Source organism: Lonchura striata, chromosome 5, assembly GCF_046129695.1.
Source record: "Lonchura striata isolate bLonStr1 chromosome 5, bLonStr1.mat, whole genome shotgun sequence".
Lineage (NCBI taxonomy): Eukaryota > Metazoa > Chordata > Aves > Passeriformes > Estrildidae > Lonchura > Lonchura striata.
In genome coordinates, this window is record NC_134607.1 from 21,767,777 (window position 1) to 21,783,484 (window position 15,708).

Genomic DNA, 15,708 nt, shown 5'->3' on the forward strand with positions numbered 1-15,708 from the left:
GCATATGAGATGGTTCAATCCCTTCCATCACCTTTTAGTGGCCCTTGCCTGCATTCTCCATTATTTTCATGTCTCCCTTGCACTAGGCACCCAGAACTCAGCCTGGACCCCGCCCTCCAGGTGTGGCCTCACTGGTGCTGAGTTGAGGGGAGGGATCACATTCCTTGACCTGCTGTCAATGTTGTGTCTAATGCAGTCACTGTTGCAAGGGCAAATTCCTAGCTCATGCTTGACCTGACGTCCACCAGATCCTTTTCTGCCAAGCTGCTTTCCAGCGGGGCAACCTTCAGCATGTTATGGTACATGGGTTAGTTCCCATATGCAAAATTTTGCACTTCTTTTTGAACTTCATGAGGTTCCTGTCAGACCCCCTTCTCTGTTTAATAGTATTTTTTTCCATTTAATTAATTAAATTCCTCACTGCCCCACAGAATATATAGCACCTCAGAATCCTCTGAACAACAAAAAGTGCTCCCTGTTCATGTGGTAAGATGGAATTTTGGCTGATAAAGTATTTTCCCTGGCAGCATGTCCTTAAACACTTTACCCTGGAAAAATGCAACCTCCAATACCATATTGATTTTGTCACTACATTCACTGCATCTTCCTAGGTAAGCTTGGGGAAAAAAAAATCCATCAAAATAATCCAGAGCTATGACATAGAATCCCTTCCCCACTCCAAATCAAAGACACCCTTGCTGCTTGGCTGACTCCACAAAAGCACCAGGAAGGTCAGTGCCCTGCAGAAGCCTCTAGGTCAGGCTGGCTGGGGCGATGCACCAGGCTGAGAATCACAGCCCTGAGGCACAAGGTGCCACTTGCATGCCTCCTCCCTCACCTCAGAGGTGGGCTCATAAATGGGATCAAACAGAACCCAATTCCATCACCATCCAGACTCAATGGCTGCAGATTCCCTGTGCTGGGGAAACAGCCAGTAGCAAATAGAAGAACTAAGAAAACAGAAAAAAATGGAGGAAAGTAGAAAACGCAGTCTGTAGAATTTGCCTCCCCAGAACCATCATGCCAGGATTTACCATTAAAAATACTAAGCATCTAGAATAGACTGATTAAAATAAAGGGATTTGTGAATTAGGTTTGTAATAAATGACTCAAGGAAAACATGGACATCCAGAATTATTTGGCATCTATCTGCTCTTAAGCAACTTCAACATAGGTGCTAAAACCCCTGAAAATTGTATCTGTTAGATGAAATAAACTAACTGAAATCTTAAAAGAAGGCAAACAGAGCAAAACTTCCAGCCTACAGCAAAATCAGAGTGTTTTAAATCTGCACAAGCTGTAGCTGAATTGTATCTGACACTGATCTGAAAACCAGTACAATCTACATGGTGAAAGAACTTCCAGCAGGAGAGATCTCTGTGAAGCAAAACCAGCCAAAGTCTTTTGTTAGCTGCTGACTTCAGGCAGCCCTTACAAACATCCCAGGCATGGGGAACAACCCTGAAATTCTGATGTGTGAATCAGGTGAATTGTTATTTCCTCAGATTGGATAAATAACTTCCTAGACACAGCTGACAACTTGTTTTCACAGCTTTTTCATTACTTGCTTAGTGCTTTGCTGCTACTATGAACACTACAAGCGGCAAGATAATGGTTTTTTAAATCATGTGGCCTTCATTTAAGACAAAGCTAACAGAACTGGTGCTTTCATGTCACTTCTGAACTGGAGGAAAACACTGCCACCACTTTAATGATGATCATATTCTGTGATTTGCAAAATAAAGCATAATAAGAGGGGGTAAAAAACCAATATTGATTTGCTGGCACAGGACAGGAAGTTTTCTCAATGCACAGTTTTTCTCATCACTGTTTTTCACACAGGGAGAACTTCATCCTGCTGTGAATATATGCCATACCTCTTCCCACATTCCTGAAACTTGAGTCACAATTCCAGCAGCACTGCCAGGGTCAGGATTAGTTCCAGGATACTCCTTCCCATTTTACATTGACTATACCTCACAATATCTAACCTCTTTGCAGGGACATGTGACTGATCCCCTTTCTCACTCTCTTGCTTCCAAGGGAGTAGTGTCAACATCTTTCTGCAGAGACTGGGTTAATTGAATCACTGAGGAAGGAGACAAGCAGGTTACCATTTAAACATGGGTAAACATTCATGCCTGTCTTTAGCACTTTTTTTTTACTGATAACCATAATAATAAAAGAAAGCATCTAGATTGAGAAATTCCAAGTCATCACAGATCCTGAGAGGAAGAGGATTACTGTCACCACCAATAGTTTTCTCAAAAGGAATGCCAAAAGCAATTTCCTTGCATCTCACTTTCAAAAAAGCACTGCCTTTGCTACATCCTTGTCAGACATCCAGCAAATATTACCACAAGAGCCTTATTTGAACAAAAACAGACTCTTCTATTAATATTTGCTGGTTAACTTGTAACTTCTACATTGAATTTATTTTTTTCCTGAGTGATTCACATGTTTTGATTATAGTGGTATTCCCCCCAATAAGAAGTCCTTACTATTTATATGAATGGTTGTCAAGGAAACCAAAAATCCAGCAAAGTTGGGCAACTTTTCTAGATTCAGAATTTCTGGTCTCTGAGTATTGTAAGAAATAATAATAACTTGCTCTAAGAAACAATTGTAAGGAGAAAGGAATTTATACATCTTTGCTAAAATAATTTTTCTATTTTTGCTGGTCTTTGCGGCTGTTTGTGCTCATCACAGAAGCACTGGTGACTTTAATAGGATTCTGCCTCATCTTTCACTTTAAGAAACAGATGGTATCTTCCACACGTGTGGAACAAGTCTGGATACAAATAACAGTGAGCAAAAAGGCTGAGATAGAAATGGATGATTATTTGAACCTCTGGGTCCTGGATAATGTAGAGCAAATGCAGAAGCTGTGGAGCAAGCCACAACTGGAAAGGAAGATTAGATATTAAAAAGGCAGAACAAACAAAACCTCCAAAATCAGCATCAGCATACAGCAAATGAAAATACCTGTAAATTAATTCTCATCTCTGTAGCAAAGTCCATAACACAGTCTGACTGATGTTGAGGATACTTTTTTCTTTTTTTTTTTAATTTTCTTTCCAAATCTCTCACCAATACACACATGCACACAAAGGGCAGACAAGTGGAGAAAAAAACTGATTTAAGGATGCTTCTTCAAAACAACTTCCTTAAAAACAAAATTAAATGAGGATACCAAGAGCTTATCATGGTTTATCCTGACGCAACTGCAGATATAAAACTGATGTATTGTTTGTTTGGGTTTTTTTGGGTCTCTGCCACTTAGGTAACAAAACATTCAGGCATACAGCTTCTTTATAAAACGAAGGACCAAAAGATAATTCAGCTACTGGGATCTTTAAAGACTATCTCACTCCCCTCCTTAGGTATTTTGCTGGCTTCTCTCCCACCTTATTTAGCACCATAAAACTCAAATGGCCAGTTTATATTTGAGTCCTTCTCTTTAATATAATTTGAGACTTTCTAAATTTCTTCACTGTTTCTTGCTATCTCCAAAATGCTGAATGCCCTCTTTGTTTTCCTTTCTTCATTTGTACAAAATGAAACTGCAGAATAGAAGTCTGGCCAGTCTCAGAGTGTGCTTCTTGTTCCTTTGAGACCTCTGGCCTCAATCCCAGATGTTTTCAGTGCAGCAGTCAAGGGTGGAGGACCTAAAAAAATCTGAGCATCCCAAGAGAGGTCAGTGAGAAGCAGCCAAACACCAGCCTCCCAGCCCAACCTCTCCAGAAGAGGCAGAAGAACAAATCTTCCCTGGAAGATAAGATAAAGCCTTTTTTTCTTTCTTCTTGTCAGTGAATGAATAAAAAGAGACAAACAAGCTAAAGCAGATAAAATGGCAGGAAGCCAGAGCTTTCTGCTAAAAGCTGACTGACAGGTAGATCTGGCTAGAACTTGCCCAGTGGTGAAAACTCAGGCTGCCCTTCTTGCTTCATCTGTATAGAAAGATAAGAAAGATCAATTGCCCGCTTTAATTGCTAGTGAACTCAATCAACAAGCTCTTTGTGCTAATTCATCAGGGAAGATACAAATCCATGAAAATATTATCACTGTCTGATGTACTGTCTGCTTTTTCACTTCAGTAACTATGCAAGTACACGCATATTAGCTGCAGCCATTCCATGTTCTAGCACATTTCCATGCAGCTCCTGGGGTCAAAGCCCAGAGGCACACCACCTGTATTTTACATGATGTCAGGATAACAAGTGTCATCAGGATGCACTATCCAGGACAAAATGCAACAGCATATCCTGCATAAACACATTTTGTTGGATAGACAACAGCTGCAACTCAGTGACAAAAATTTATCTGAAGTGGGATTCTTTCCCTAGTGAAAAATCCTTTTGTAAGGATGATGAAATAAGGTTGCAGAACAGTTACAGTGACTACTGCTAACCAAGTAATACCTGAGAGAGGAAATTGCAGGTGTAAAATACTAGCTATCATGAGCAAAAACATTCCCAACCAGACACCAAGAATGTTGAGGCAATGACTTCCCACCCTTTTAAGCCTAAAAGATTCCCATCCAGTTTGTTGTATCCATAGAAAACTGTATTTAACAGCCGAGTTGCAAAATAAAGAATAACAGAATCATAGACTATCTCAAGCTAGATGGGATCCATAAGAATCATCGAGTGTAACTTCCTGCTCCTCACAGGACCACCCAAAACTAAACCATATGACTAACAGGCTTGTCCATGGTCAGGCTTGGAGTCGTGACCAGAGTTCACGAGCTTGGTGACATGACCTTGGGGAGCCTGTTCCAGTGACTGGCCACCCTCTCAGTGAAGAACTTTCTTGATATCCTAGGATGGTTTGTGGAAAAAATGTGGGAATGCAGCTTCCACCGGATTTCTAATATCTTAACACAAAGTCAAACACAGCAAATACATATGAGAAAAAGGATCCATTCCTCTATTCAGAAGAAAATCCTTACCTACTATTGGGCATCTCACCAGTAAATACCTTTCTCCAGACCTAACCTTATACTGTTTCTGCATAAAGAGTAAGAATAGTAGAACTTCAACAGCTGAAAATGCTCCACCAGAAAAAGGCTATTAGTTGGTGGAACACACATCTAACTGGTGGAATAAATGCTATATCCCATAAGGAACGCTTACGTTTCTTATTTTCATCAAAAGTAAAGAATTTGCAGAAAAACAAATCAACCTCCAGCCTGCAGAGTTGGAGGCCAGGTGAGTGGAACTTCTTATATCGCAACTATTGCTTCATAGGAATAAAAATGACATGAAGCAGTGTTCTTTTCTCCAGGGCTAAGTATTACAATATATCAAAACTCCTGGGGACTAAAATGCTCCAGAAATACATCTAGAATACAAAGACTAATAAAGGATAAAAGGTATTACCATTATGAACAAGCAAAACTAACAATAACCTAGTGCAAGAAGCAGTGAATGTGATAGGGTGAAAAAGTGTTCTTTGTTATTAGAAAGAGCTATGATGTCTCTCAAACAATGCAGCACTAACTAGAGAAACAATTTGAAGAAAATAAAGACATTAGGAAAACTGGGATCCTTCAAAAGCAAGAAACACTGAAGTTCATGACATCAATCTTCTTAATTGCCCTGCTTCTGGTTAAGTATCATAAAATACTTCAGATAACAGTTGTTTGTATGAGCAATATTTAAATGAAGTGTCCATGTAGCAGGCACGCAACTCTTGCAACTTCTTGAAACATCTGAGGGCCAAGACCACCAGAGGCACCCTAGTTCCTTGTAATCTTGTCATTTCACCCTAAAGACCATGAGATAAAATTGCAGACAGGTGAACAAAGGTCCCAAATCTCTCATTAAACCAATACAGATGGAACTATTTTATTTCTTTTCATCTGTGTCAGCTAAAAACTGTGGAATCCATTCAGCTGTGGGTAGAATCTGAAGTAATGGAAGAGTATATGGGAAAATTAACAGGGGATCAAAATACTACTCAGTTTTCATCTTTGTTTCTGAAAGGCTGAGACCTAGACATCATCAACTTAAACTCAAAGAATAAATTATTTAATCCCGTGGAAGTTTCAATCTGAAAAGAGGTAGCTCTACTAAGAGAAATTACTCAAATCAAATTACCATCAGTGGCATCTCATTAATAACATTACTATGTATCTCAAAAAACGAAACTCTGTAGGACTGCAGATTGACCTGAAAAGTAATGACTAAACTAAGAGAAACTGTATTTCTGAATTTAGAAGTCCAAATGTTCTCATACTAAGTTGATTCAAAAAGAGGTGATGTCAATGTCATTTCATTAACAATGTTATTACAAATCCCCTCCCTTTAAAGCAATTTTGAGACTAAAATCAGCCTGGATACCCTTACCTGGACTGATATGGTTTCATACCTATGAGAAGAGTGACTTCAGCATGTGCTTGTGCTGTGCCAGGCACACAGCACGACTTTGTCATTTTCACTGCTGTGAAAACTTGTCACACAAAAAGGTGTGCCCAGACAAGGTGAACATCATTTTTCTCCACAAGCATGACTATTTCAGCCCCAGTCCTTCAGAATACTTTGTGCCTATACTGCCTGCTGAACTGCTCCATACAAAGTAGATCGCATCTGATCTATTGCCCAACACTTCTCTGAATCTCAGCTGTTTCTCGGAAAAAAGCCAGCACCACATATTCTACAAATGAGGAAATCTAACCATTTCAGCTTCTTGATTGTGAATCAAAAATATTGTTGGAGCCCTTGCAGCCTCCTGTATTTTTCAGCTTATCAATCAGACATGGAAATACATATACTTCAGTTCTCTGTAAATCTAGAAGCAGGGCTCATTAAACGTTTTGGTAAAATGCTCACATTAATACTGATCCTCAGTAAGAATGCCTTGAGCAGTCACTGCTGTTCTTCTGCGACTAACTGAATGCCCTTTGACAAGAAGGTGTCCACGTGAGCAAGTGAAAAGCCATTAAGAGCTAAGACCATCTCACTCTAGTCATGATATGCCTTCCCAGCTTTCTACCTGCAGGTGGCAAAGAAAGAAATTGTGCAGGAGCACAGGATGACCATTAACCTTCCCCAGCAAGTAGAGGGGATATACAACCTATACCTCTCATGCAAATCAAAGTGTTCAAATAATTTCTGTATATCCAAGGTTAGGACAGAAAAATTCTCTCATTTCTCACAGGTGGATGATAATGTTCTGAGAAAGCAGCTGCTGCAATGGGAATGCATGGAACAAGCGACAGCTGCCCAAGGCAGTTTAAGATGTTGTGTCTTTTTTTTTTGGCTCTTCCAGGGCATGCTTTTTAATTTTTGTCAAACTGAATAATTTTTGGAAAATCTTATGTGCATTTCTTCGTCTTTTTCTTATTCTGTGCTAAAATTTCCTTCTCTGGAGGTGCAGCACATGTTGCTGCAATGAGCAATGTTTAAGAAGCTGAATGCCAAATAAAAATCCTTACTGTTGAAATGTCACAGTCAGCTACTATGATACAAATGTGGGTGATTTTAAGAGGAAGAGAGTTGGCTCCTTAGTCCTCACTCCACATATGTTACCAAAGAGTAACCACCCCATCTTCCTGGTGGACATAGAACAGAACAACTGTACTGCTTTTCCCTAGAATCAAGTAAAAGTTTGGAGCTACAGAGAGGCCCACATCAATTAGAACTAAATTATAAAACTAACAATGAACTCCAATGCTTTTTCAAAGCACCGGCAACAACAGGAAAGCACAAGGTGTTTACAAAGACATGAGGCTTTCTTCTCAAATAGTAGTAGAAGCTCTGCACAATGTAACAAAGGAGGCAGACTTCACAAAGGTTCCACTGTGCTAGGGAGTTTGAATTGCTATCTGTTTCTTGGTGGATACTGATTTCCTCCCAGACAGTTGGAAGGAAAATATCTTGGCTTACAAAACCATGTCTGTTACTTTCCAGTCATCTGTACTGAAAATCACGGATAAAAGACTCTGTTCTTAACATGGTAGCACTGTATCACAACCACAAGTGTATTTTATCACCTGAGACTTCAGGCCTCTAGTATTCAATATGTCCATTAGCAAACACACAAAATCTCAATTATAAAGTAGAAATTCAAGTCTAAAAATAAGTCATACAAGTTATACAAATCTGTAAAATGTTTTGATTATAGACTTCATTTTCAAAAATCTTGGATTTGCATATTTAAATTAATAAAGAGAAGGGGAAACCATAGGCAGAAACAGCAGTCTATGCCTATCATTTCACTGACATGCAGTAGGCCAGTTTAGAGAAAGAAAAGGCTGGTCAATCGCAGGAGCACTGCAACCCCCCATAACACATGAGAGTTTTAGATCAAAACCTCAGTGCCACAGAAACACTTAAACTGAATACTTACTGCTGCATAAATGAATGTAAACATAAACAGATGCTGGGTTTCTCATTCTGTATTGGATTAATAGCAATTAGATCTTGCATATGAAGTGGAAAAGAAACGAAGGGAAGTAGCATACTTGGTGCTTTAAAACTTTGTGTGTTTGCCTCTGAGGCACACAGTGAACTACTTAACAGAAAAACAACCCTGTGCTCTCTTAACAATACACAATCTGCATGCAGTGCAATGCAAACACAGTCAGGCCCTTACAATCCATGATAGTTTGGGAGTCAGTCACTATTATGTGAGATACATTGTTATGGGTGGCTGCAACATCCAGTGGAACTTCTTGACTAGGAAGATGATGGAAGGCAGGAGAATGCTGACCAGTTTTATTGTTCAAGGCTTTATCAACACTGCTATCGTTGTCACCCCCTTAAATTGATGTAAAAAACACCAAGCTAATAATCTGTTCATCAAATACACTCTCACATTTTCCCAACTGCCAATGCTTTTGTGGGTATCCAAAGATTTCATGGCATTTGAGTTGCTTTTGGTGCAATTTGCTGCAGACATTCACATACTGAGCATACTTTAAAACAGCTAACATTATTGGGATTTTGACCTACAGTAATATTTGACTGGACAATACAATGTGCCAGGAGACACTCGCTTGCTGTCTAGATGGTAAAGGGAATCTCCATAGTGAGGATTCTTACAGGGTCCTCTTAGTTGGATTGGGTGAGACTCCCTAAAACATGTTTCTGTACCATTTTTGTAACCCAGTTGGACCATGATGCTACCTGACCACTGCAAGATATGTATAATGTGTCACTATAGATCACCTTAACCTATGTACAAAACATTTTCTAACTATCTTATGCACAATAGACTGTCCTACATGATCATTTCTACACATGCAGGAACTGTTCGTATTGATTGTCTTATTCTTGTACAATTGATTAACTTTGCAGCAGGAACTGTCTGTGAATATCTGGGACAGCCAGATTCTTTGCCCAGGATGTTAATCGACATGCTTAAGCATACAAATTGGTCTAGGCACAGCAGGGTCTGCCTGGGAAATCTCAAGAACTGTCTGACATCCCCACCGGGACTACTCCTGTAAAAAGCTGTCAAATACTTCTTGTGCCAGCAGCTCCATCAATCACCTAGTTCAGACTTGGGTTGCTGTCTCAAACCAGTCCTTTATCTCACCTGTGCAGGCAACAAGCCTGGGAGCTCCTGGACGACTGTGGGAATTTAAGTGCACTAGGGGTGCACACAGGCACAGTCCTGAGAACCAACTACAATCATAATTAAAGAATAAAACTTTATATTTTCCTGCTTAAGTCTCATAGCTGTTGTCCACTAGCTCAGTTGGCTACAGCACAGTGCTAGTAACACCAAGGTTGTAGATTCAATCTCTCTACGGACCAACCCTTCACTTAAGAGCTGGACTCAATGATCCTTGATCTAATACTGATTTAGATCCTTCTAACTCAGTATTTTGTGATGCCTGTCTAAATGATGGCAGTTTCTGATCTAGTGAACTGTCTTCAAAGTTCAGATGAAAGTAGATAAGAAGTAACTCATCTTATACTGCAGTAAATGCCCAAAGACAGGTGATCTTCATGCCATGCATTACCTGAGTTTGGTTGTGCTGGATCAGACCACTGATTTTGACTGAGTGTGCAGATGTCAACATTTCTGACAGGAAAACACCTAATGCAGCACTGGTACTCAGATTGGTGGCCTATTGTTTCTGGGAACAATAAAAGCTGGAATATTGTCCATATAAATAGCAAAGAATGGAGCTTTTTGTATTTCCCTTAAAGATCAAATGTTCATCCGCTACAAAACCTATTCACCATCCCTTCAAGTTCATAAATCAATTGCAGCCACATGTGGGCTAAACTATTTAAAGGAGATGGCTTTTCTGCTCTATCAGTGATCAAAAGACTGTGTATCTGTGCCATTTACTCGCAGCAGAGCAGGAAACTGCTCATTTTACATTCTGCCTTCTTCAGTTCACCTAATGTTGTCATCAGTGTGTCAGGCAACATCTGGGAAAATAAACTCACCTCATCTGTATTCCACCCATCACACACAGTACTGCCTTATCGGCTGTTCCTTCTGCTGTGGGACAGTGCAGATCACAATGGATTTACTGCCTGTATTTCCCTGTGAGTGAACTGACACGAGATTCCATGTTTAACAATGAACTGCAGAAGCCAAGTACCCAAGTTGCACACCTTCAATAGTTTGTTCTGGAGTTTCTTCATGTAAGACTGAACTGAAAAAACCACAATACCCTGCAGCCTGATTTGCCTATTTTCAAATCACAGCTGTAATAGATGAATGTTTCACAAGTTTTTGTTTTTTTTCTTTTATTTAATGCTCAAATAAGACCATTTTCAGTTATTTTGTGGGATGCATTGCTGTAATAGATACATCTACACATTAGGACCAAAGCTGACTAACACAATTAAAGTGATCATATAAAGTGAATTTACACTGCCAAGTAACTTTCCAGTTTGCAATCACAGCCATATGTGACCACATAAATTTGGAAGAGTTATGTGTGGGCCATACTGAGTAGAGCAAGAATGAAGTATGTAGCTGTGGAATAGTTCAATTACTGGCACCATTATCAGCAGCCCACACTTCAAGGACACTTTTTGCTGACTACTGACTGCACGTAGCAAGCTTAGTTAATGGGAGAGAGTTCAGAATCCAAACAGATTGTAAAATGAGGGAGAGCTTTTAAGTACCCATCTATCTCCCCTGAGGTTATTGGCAAGGCAGTGAGGAGACAGGCCAAGTTATGCTGGGGAAGGTTACAAGTAGAAGTGGCTGTTAAAATCGTCAAACTAACTGGTTTGAAGAAATACATCCAGCAAGCTGCCATCCCGACTGTGTCTGACCCTTTTCATGGCAATGCTGTTATTTTGGCCCAGCTCCACAGTTAAGTCTCCTCCTCTTCTATCCCATTCCCTGTCATGTGCTCCAAGCAAAGATACACCTTTTCCTGTTCTTCCCTGTTCTCCATCCCTCTTCCAAGCAGGCTGCTGGCAGTTTGGCAGCAGCTGCTTCTAGGGAGAGAATGAACCTAGGCTCTTTGGGGTGCAACAGGAATGTGAACAGCTGTGTCACCTTGCAAAAGGAAAAATGAGTCTTCTCTAAATTTTAAAAGGAACATCTGACATGCTTAATTCACAGCAGCAAAGCAGATATGTTGGTTTGCTGGCCCTAGAAAATCTGATATAATCTGTGGTATCTTGTCTTCCCTTTCTTGCAGTAAAATGTCCAGTTTTCCTCTAAAACCTAAGAGAAAACAACAGCCACAACCAAGACTAATTTTCTATGATTTTCTTCAGGACACTGGTTGCTCTAACTCTAAGCTAAACTGCACGTATTTTAAGAGTTGCAGGATATATTAAGAAACACTGCGAAATACCAAATACTTTAGTCTCCCAATTCTGCCTTTTAAGAAACTAATATGCTACTGGAAACTGTTGCTTGAATTCTGAATAGCTACTTGAAAACAAAAAATCATCCATACTATTTATGGAGGATCTAATATTATGTTCTCCCTTCCACTGTTTGAGCAGGAAAAGGAGTAGAAACAGGATTTTCCCAGGACTTAAGGGCTTAAACTAACATGCCAGCTCCTGCTGCATTAGAAGGAAGAGGCTGGAAGCTCAGACATATCCAATGGGAGAAAAACAAACATGAAATGAAATGAAATGTTTTCTGCAGCAGCTAAAATGTGTTCCAAAACAACTGAACATTGGTGAATGAAAGCTAAGCAGAAAGTTCTCAAGCTATTACTCAGTTTAAACCTTTTTAAAAGTCAGAAATTGGTATTGATTGTAGGTTTAAAAAAGAACTATGGAGGGTCATTTAAACTGAAACGTAGTATATACTGCAACAGTGAATCCATAGCTCACTTCAAAGAAAGACAGGCTTTCTAGTAAACATCCAGCATCAGCTCTATGTTTTCTTAACACCAGGCAGCTTAATACAGCTCCCAAGAGTGCAGGTGAAATACATGAACCCAAACCAATCATTAAATCCTCTCTAGGGGCTACATAAGAAACAAATGAGATGAGCTCCTACAGTTGTCTGTAAACAGTTCCTCTGTCGTCTTTGCTAAAACCTGCAGAATGATCTGGATATGAGCCAGCATCATTCCTGGCTTTTTAAAACTCTGTTTATTTTTATAACTCTTTGCTCTCCTTTAGCAGTGTCTGTCACATTCTCCTATGCTCAGTACTATATACTGTGGTTTTTCAGCCACTGAAATCAGAGAAATTTCTTGGTATGGAGAATGATGAGCTCTGAACGAGAGGGGCAAACCTGGAAATACCTATTTATGCATCAATACCTGAATCCAGCTATAAAGGGGTCCTCAACCTAAAGTCTATGGGTTATATGCAAGATAGTCTGGTGTTGATTTAGGTCACCAGTCATATAAAAAATTAAGGCTGAGTGAAAGAGAGAAGGACAAAAGAGTTTTGCTCTGTAGCCTGGTTAGTGTTCAGGAGCACACATAATCACGGCATATGATTATATGCAGGTGCTTTTATTTTAGAGCTCTGGGAATCACGGGTACAGACCCAAATCTGACTCCAACGTGGCTTTTGAGCTGAACATATTTTATATTCTATGGTTATATAACATACATATTAATTATTAAACTTATATTGTTCTATTGTATACATTGACTTTATTCATGCATTAGTTTCTCATGAGCTTTCTCAAGCCTCTGACCACAGTTTCTCAGGATTATTCTTACGACTAAACAGTAATCATATTTAATTACTAAACTATCATCACATCTAACAATTATATCATTTATCATGTACTAGTTACACAGGTGCAGTTCTAACAAGGTACAAGGCCTACACTTCCCAGGGTATTTTCTCAGGGCCTACTAAACTTAATTTTCCCTCCAGCCCCCAGATCCCCATGATTTTAAAACCCTTTTACTATCAGCCTCATATCTACTCAGTGCTTTGCCTATAAATCAGAAATTTGGGGATCACTGAAGTAAGCTCTCTTGGTTACTATTTACTTAACTAGATTGGACCATACCCAAATGACCAGAAGGAAAATACTAAGAGGTCTGTCTTCCCCAGCTGAGAGGCTAATTAAAAACCCTACAATTTGTAGAAAAACACATGTAACATAGACACGTACAAGATTGATAGGAAAAAACCTCCTCCTTGCTATGAAGCTATAAAGAACAGAAGGAAAATCTCTGGCTAATTAGGTTATAATCAGCTTATGGCTTCATGTAGAAGAACCAATGAAAAATAAAAACAGAAACAAAGTATTTTTCTCAAGAATCACTTTTTTCCCTTTTCCATCTCTTTCTAAAGCTTTCTGTATTCAATATTTCATAATGTGGTGTGCTTTGAATTTCCTCCTTAATAAGTACAGCAATTTGCTAAATTTTGGTTTTTTTCCTTGTCTCACGGTGTTGCTCAGAACAGTCTGGTAAGTCATATAAATTACTGCCACCAACTTCAAATGCTAAAGTCTGAAGACATTCTACCTCCACAGGTAAAAAAACATACACAGCTCAAAATCAATGCTGTTCCTCCACATACTGATTCTAACTTTAAATATGAAAGGATAATTACTTTGAGTAAGCAATTTCTCCCCCCCCGCCCCCCCCCAAATTGACTGAACTCTTTTCATAATCATTCCTTTTGGAAGGGCATCCAGATAAAAAAAAAGTGGCTATTGTACTAATGCTACCTTGTTGAAGTGTGTGTACTTAGGGTTTCACACACCTGTGCTTGAGGAATGCAGGGCAGTTGAGTGTTTCCAATAAAGGACTTGGGCTAATTGACCAAGATACTTAAGATTCTACCATTGCTACTAGGAAGAGGTATCCTTGAAAAAACATAGCGTGATCAGGTGGACAGCCAGAATCCTCCTGCTAGCAGGTAAAATTCTAAGCTGCTAAACAAAACATTTCATTAGCTGCTCTCATTCCAGAGAAACGGCACTAATTTTAGCCATTTAATATCCTCCGTTATGTGTAATCAGGGTTACAATCGTGTCACTTAGAATTAGTTGTCATCAAGAGAATATTTTTAGGCAGTAGTTTCCCTGCAATTCACCAGTCAAGGGAGATGAGGAACAAAGGGGTGACATCAAATCAGAAGTATATGACTGACACCTGTGTCTGTCTTTACCTTGAGCTCGTCTGCATCATAGAAGTCTATGCGCACAGCAGGGACCATCCATGTCTGGAACAGAGTTGCCAGGATCTGTTTGGCAATTGCATCCGCGATGAGGTGAAAGTGGAGTGGGTTTCGCCTGATACGGGAAGGGAGAGAAACGCGTTAGTTCAAAGGTTTCTAATTCCTGTTCTTAAAGGACAACATCAAAATTTACAAAGTTTTATCCAGGATGTCAAGCTTTGAATGTGCAGCATGTCTGGTGAAGTCCTGCTCTGTGGCCAAAATGCTGAGACACAATTTGAAAACACATGACCACAACACAAAACTCAGTTTCTGGGTGGCAATGAATCACAGATCCTTTGACTCCAGCAGAATGTGATGATTTATAACACCTAAGAGTCCTGTCCTGTGCACCAGCTCCTTAAAAAAAAGACCAAGTTAATATCCCTTTGGGGACTTGAGCTTTGGAAATTATTGTTTCAATTTCTAGGAGAACCTAGTAATTTATCTTTGTGATAAGAAGACTGTCTTAGTTTATATGTAACAATTTGAATGAGGTAAAATTCTGGGACTCTTGAGTTTACATAGAACTTTTCTACAAAGCAATCTTGGGGAATCATAGGAAGCCAAAATTAGATGTTTCAGGTGAGTGTCTTCTAGTTATTGACTGGGATAGTGAACAGAATGGAGATTGCAAATCTCACCACATCCTTTTTTGTAATGGTCAAAGAAAGGCAGGAGGAAAGGAAACATTTTACTTCAAAACACCAGATCTGGATTCACCTCTGTAGTTACAGGACTTGGGCTAACTGAAAAGCTTCAAAACAAGATGGGTGAAGCCGGTATTAGCAGGAGTGGCAAGCTCTGACAAAGTCTGTGGGTTTTTCTATACTAATATAAGCTTAAATGTTATAAATACCTTGTTTCATTCCCTTAACCCCCCCATCCCTTTTGGGGGAACAGTAAGCAAAAGAATTTGATCTGAATTTCTGTGGTAGGAAACCTACCAATGGAAGTTAGTCACAAATTGTAGTGCTCTGTGTTTACCCCTAGCTTAGCAACTTTCTCTGTCAGCAGAAAAGGACAGACTTTGAAAAAACTACTAACAAGAAAAATTGCTTGTTTAGACTTCAGCATGGGATCAACCTTTCTTTGATCCCTAGAGTGGAATAGTGGGTTCTCA

The 15,708-nt window shown here is 39.5% G+C and overlaps 1 protein-coding gene across 3 annotated transcripts in view; it reads right to left on the reverse strand.

The window, feature by feature from the left end:
• LARGE1 (LARGE xylosyl- and glucuronyltransferase 1) overlaps positions 1-15,708 on the reverse strand; it is a 276,630-nt gene that overhangs the window by 115,528 nt on the left and 145,394 nt on the right. For all 3 annotated transcript variants that reach the window (XR_013340002.1, XM_077783379.1, XM_021553947.3), the window contains one exon: positions 14,538-14,661. Coding sequence is in view for 2 of the 3 variants with exons in the window: in XM_077783379.1 (XP_077639505.1) it covers positions 14,538-14,661 (124 nt within the window). In the remaining variant the exon portion in view is untranslated. The remainder of the gene's footprint in view (positions 1-14,537; positions 14,662-15,708) is intronic.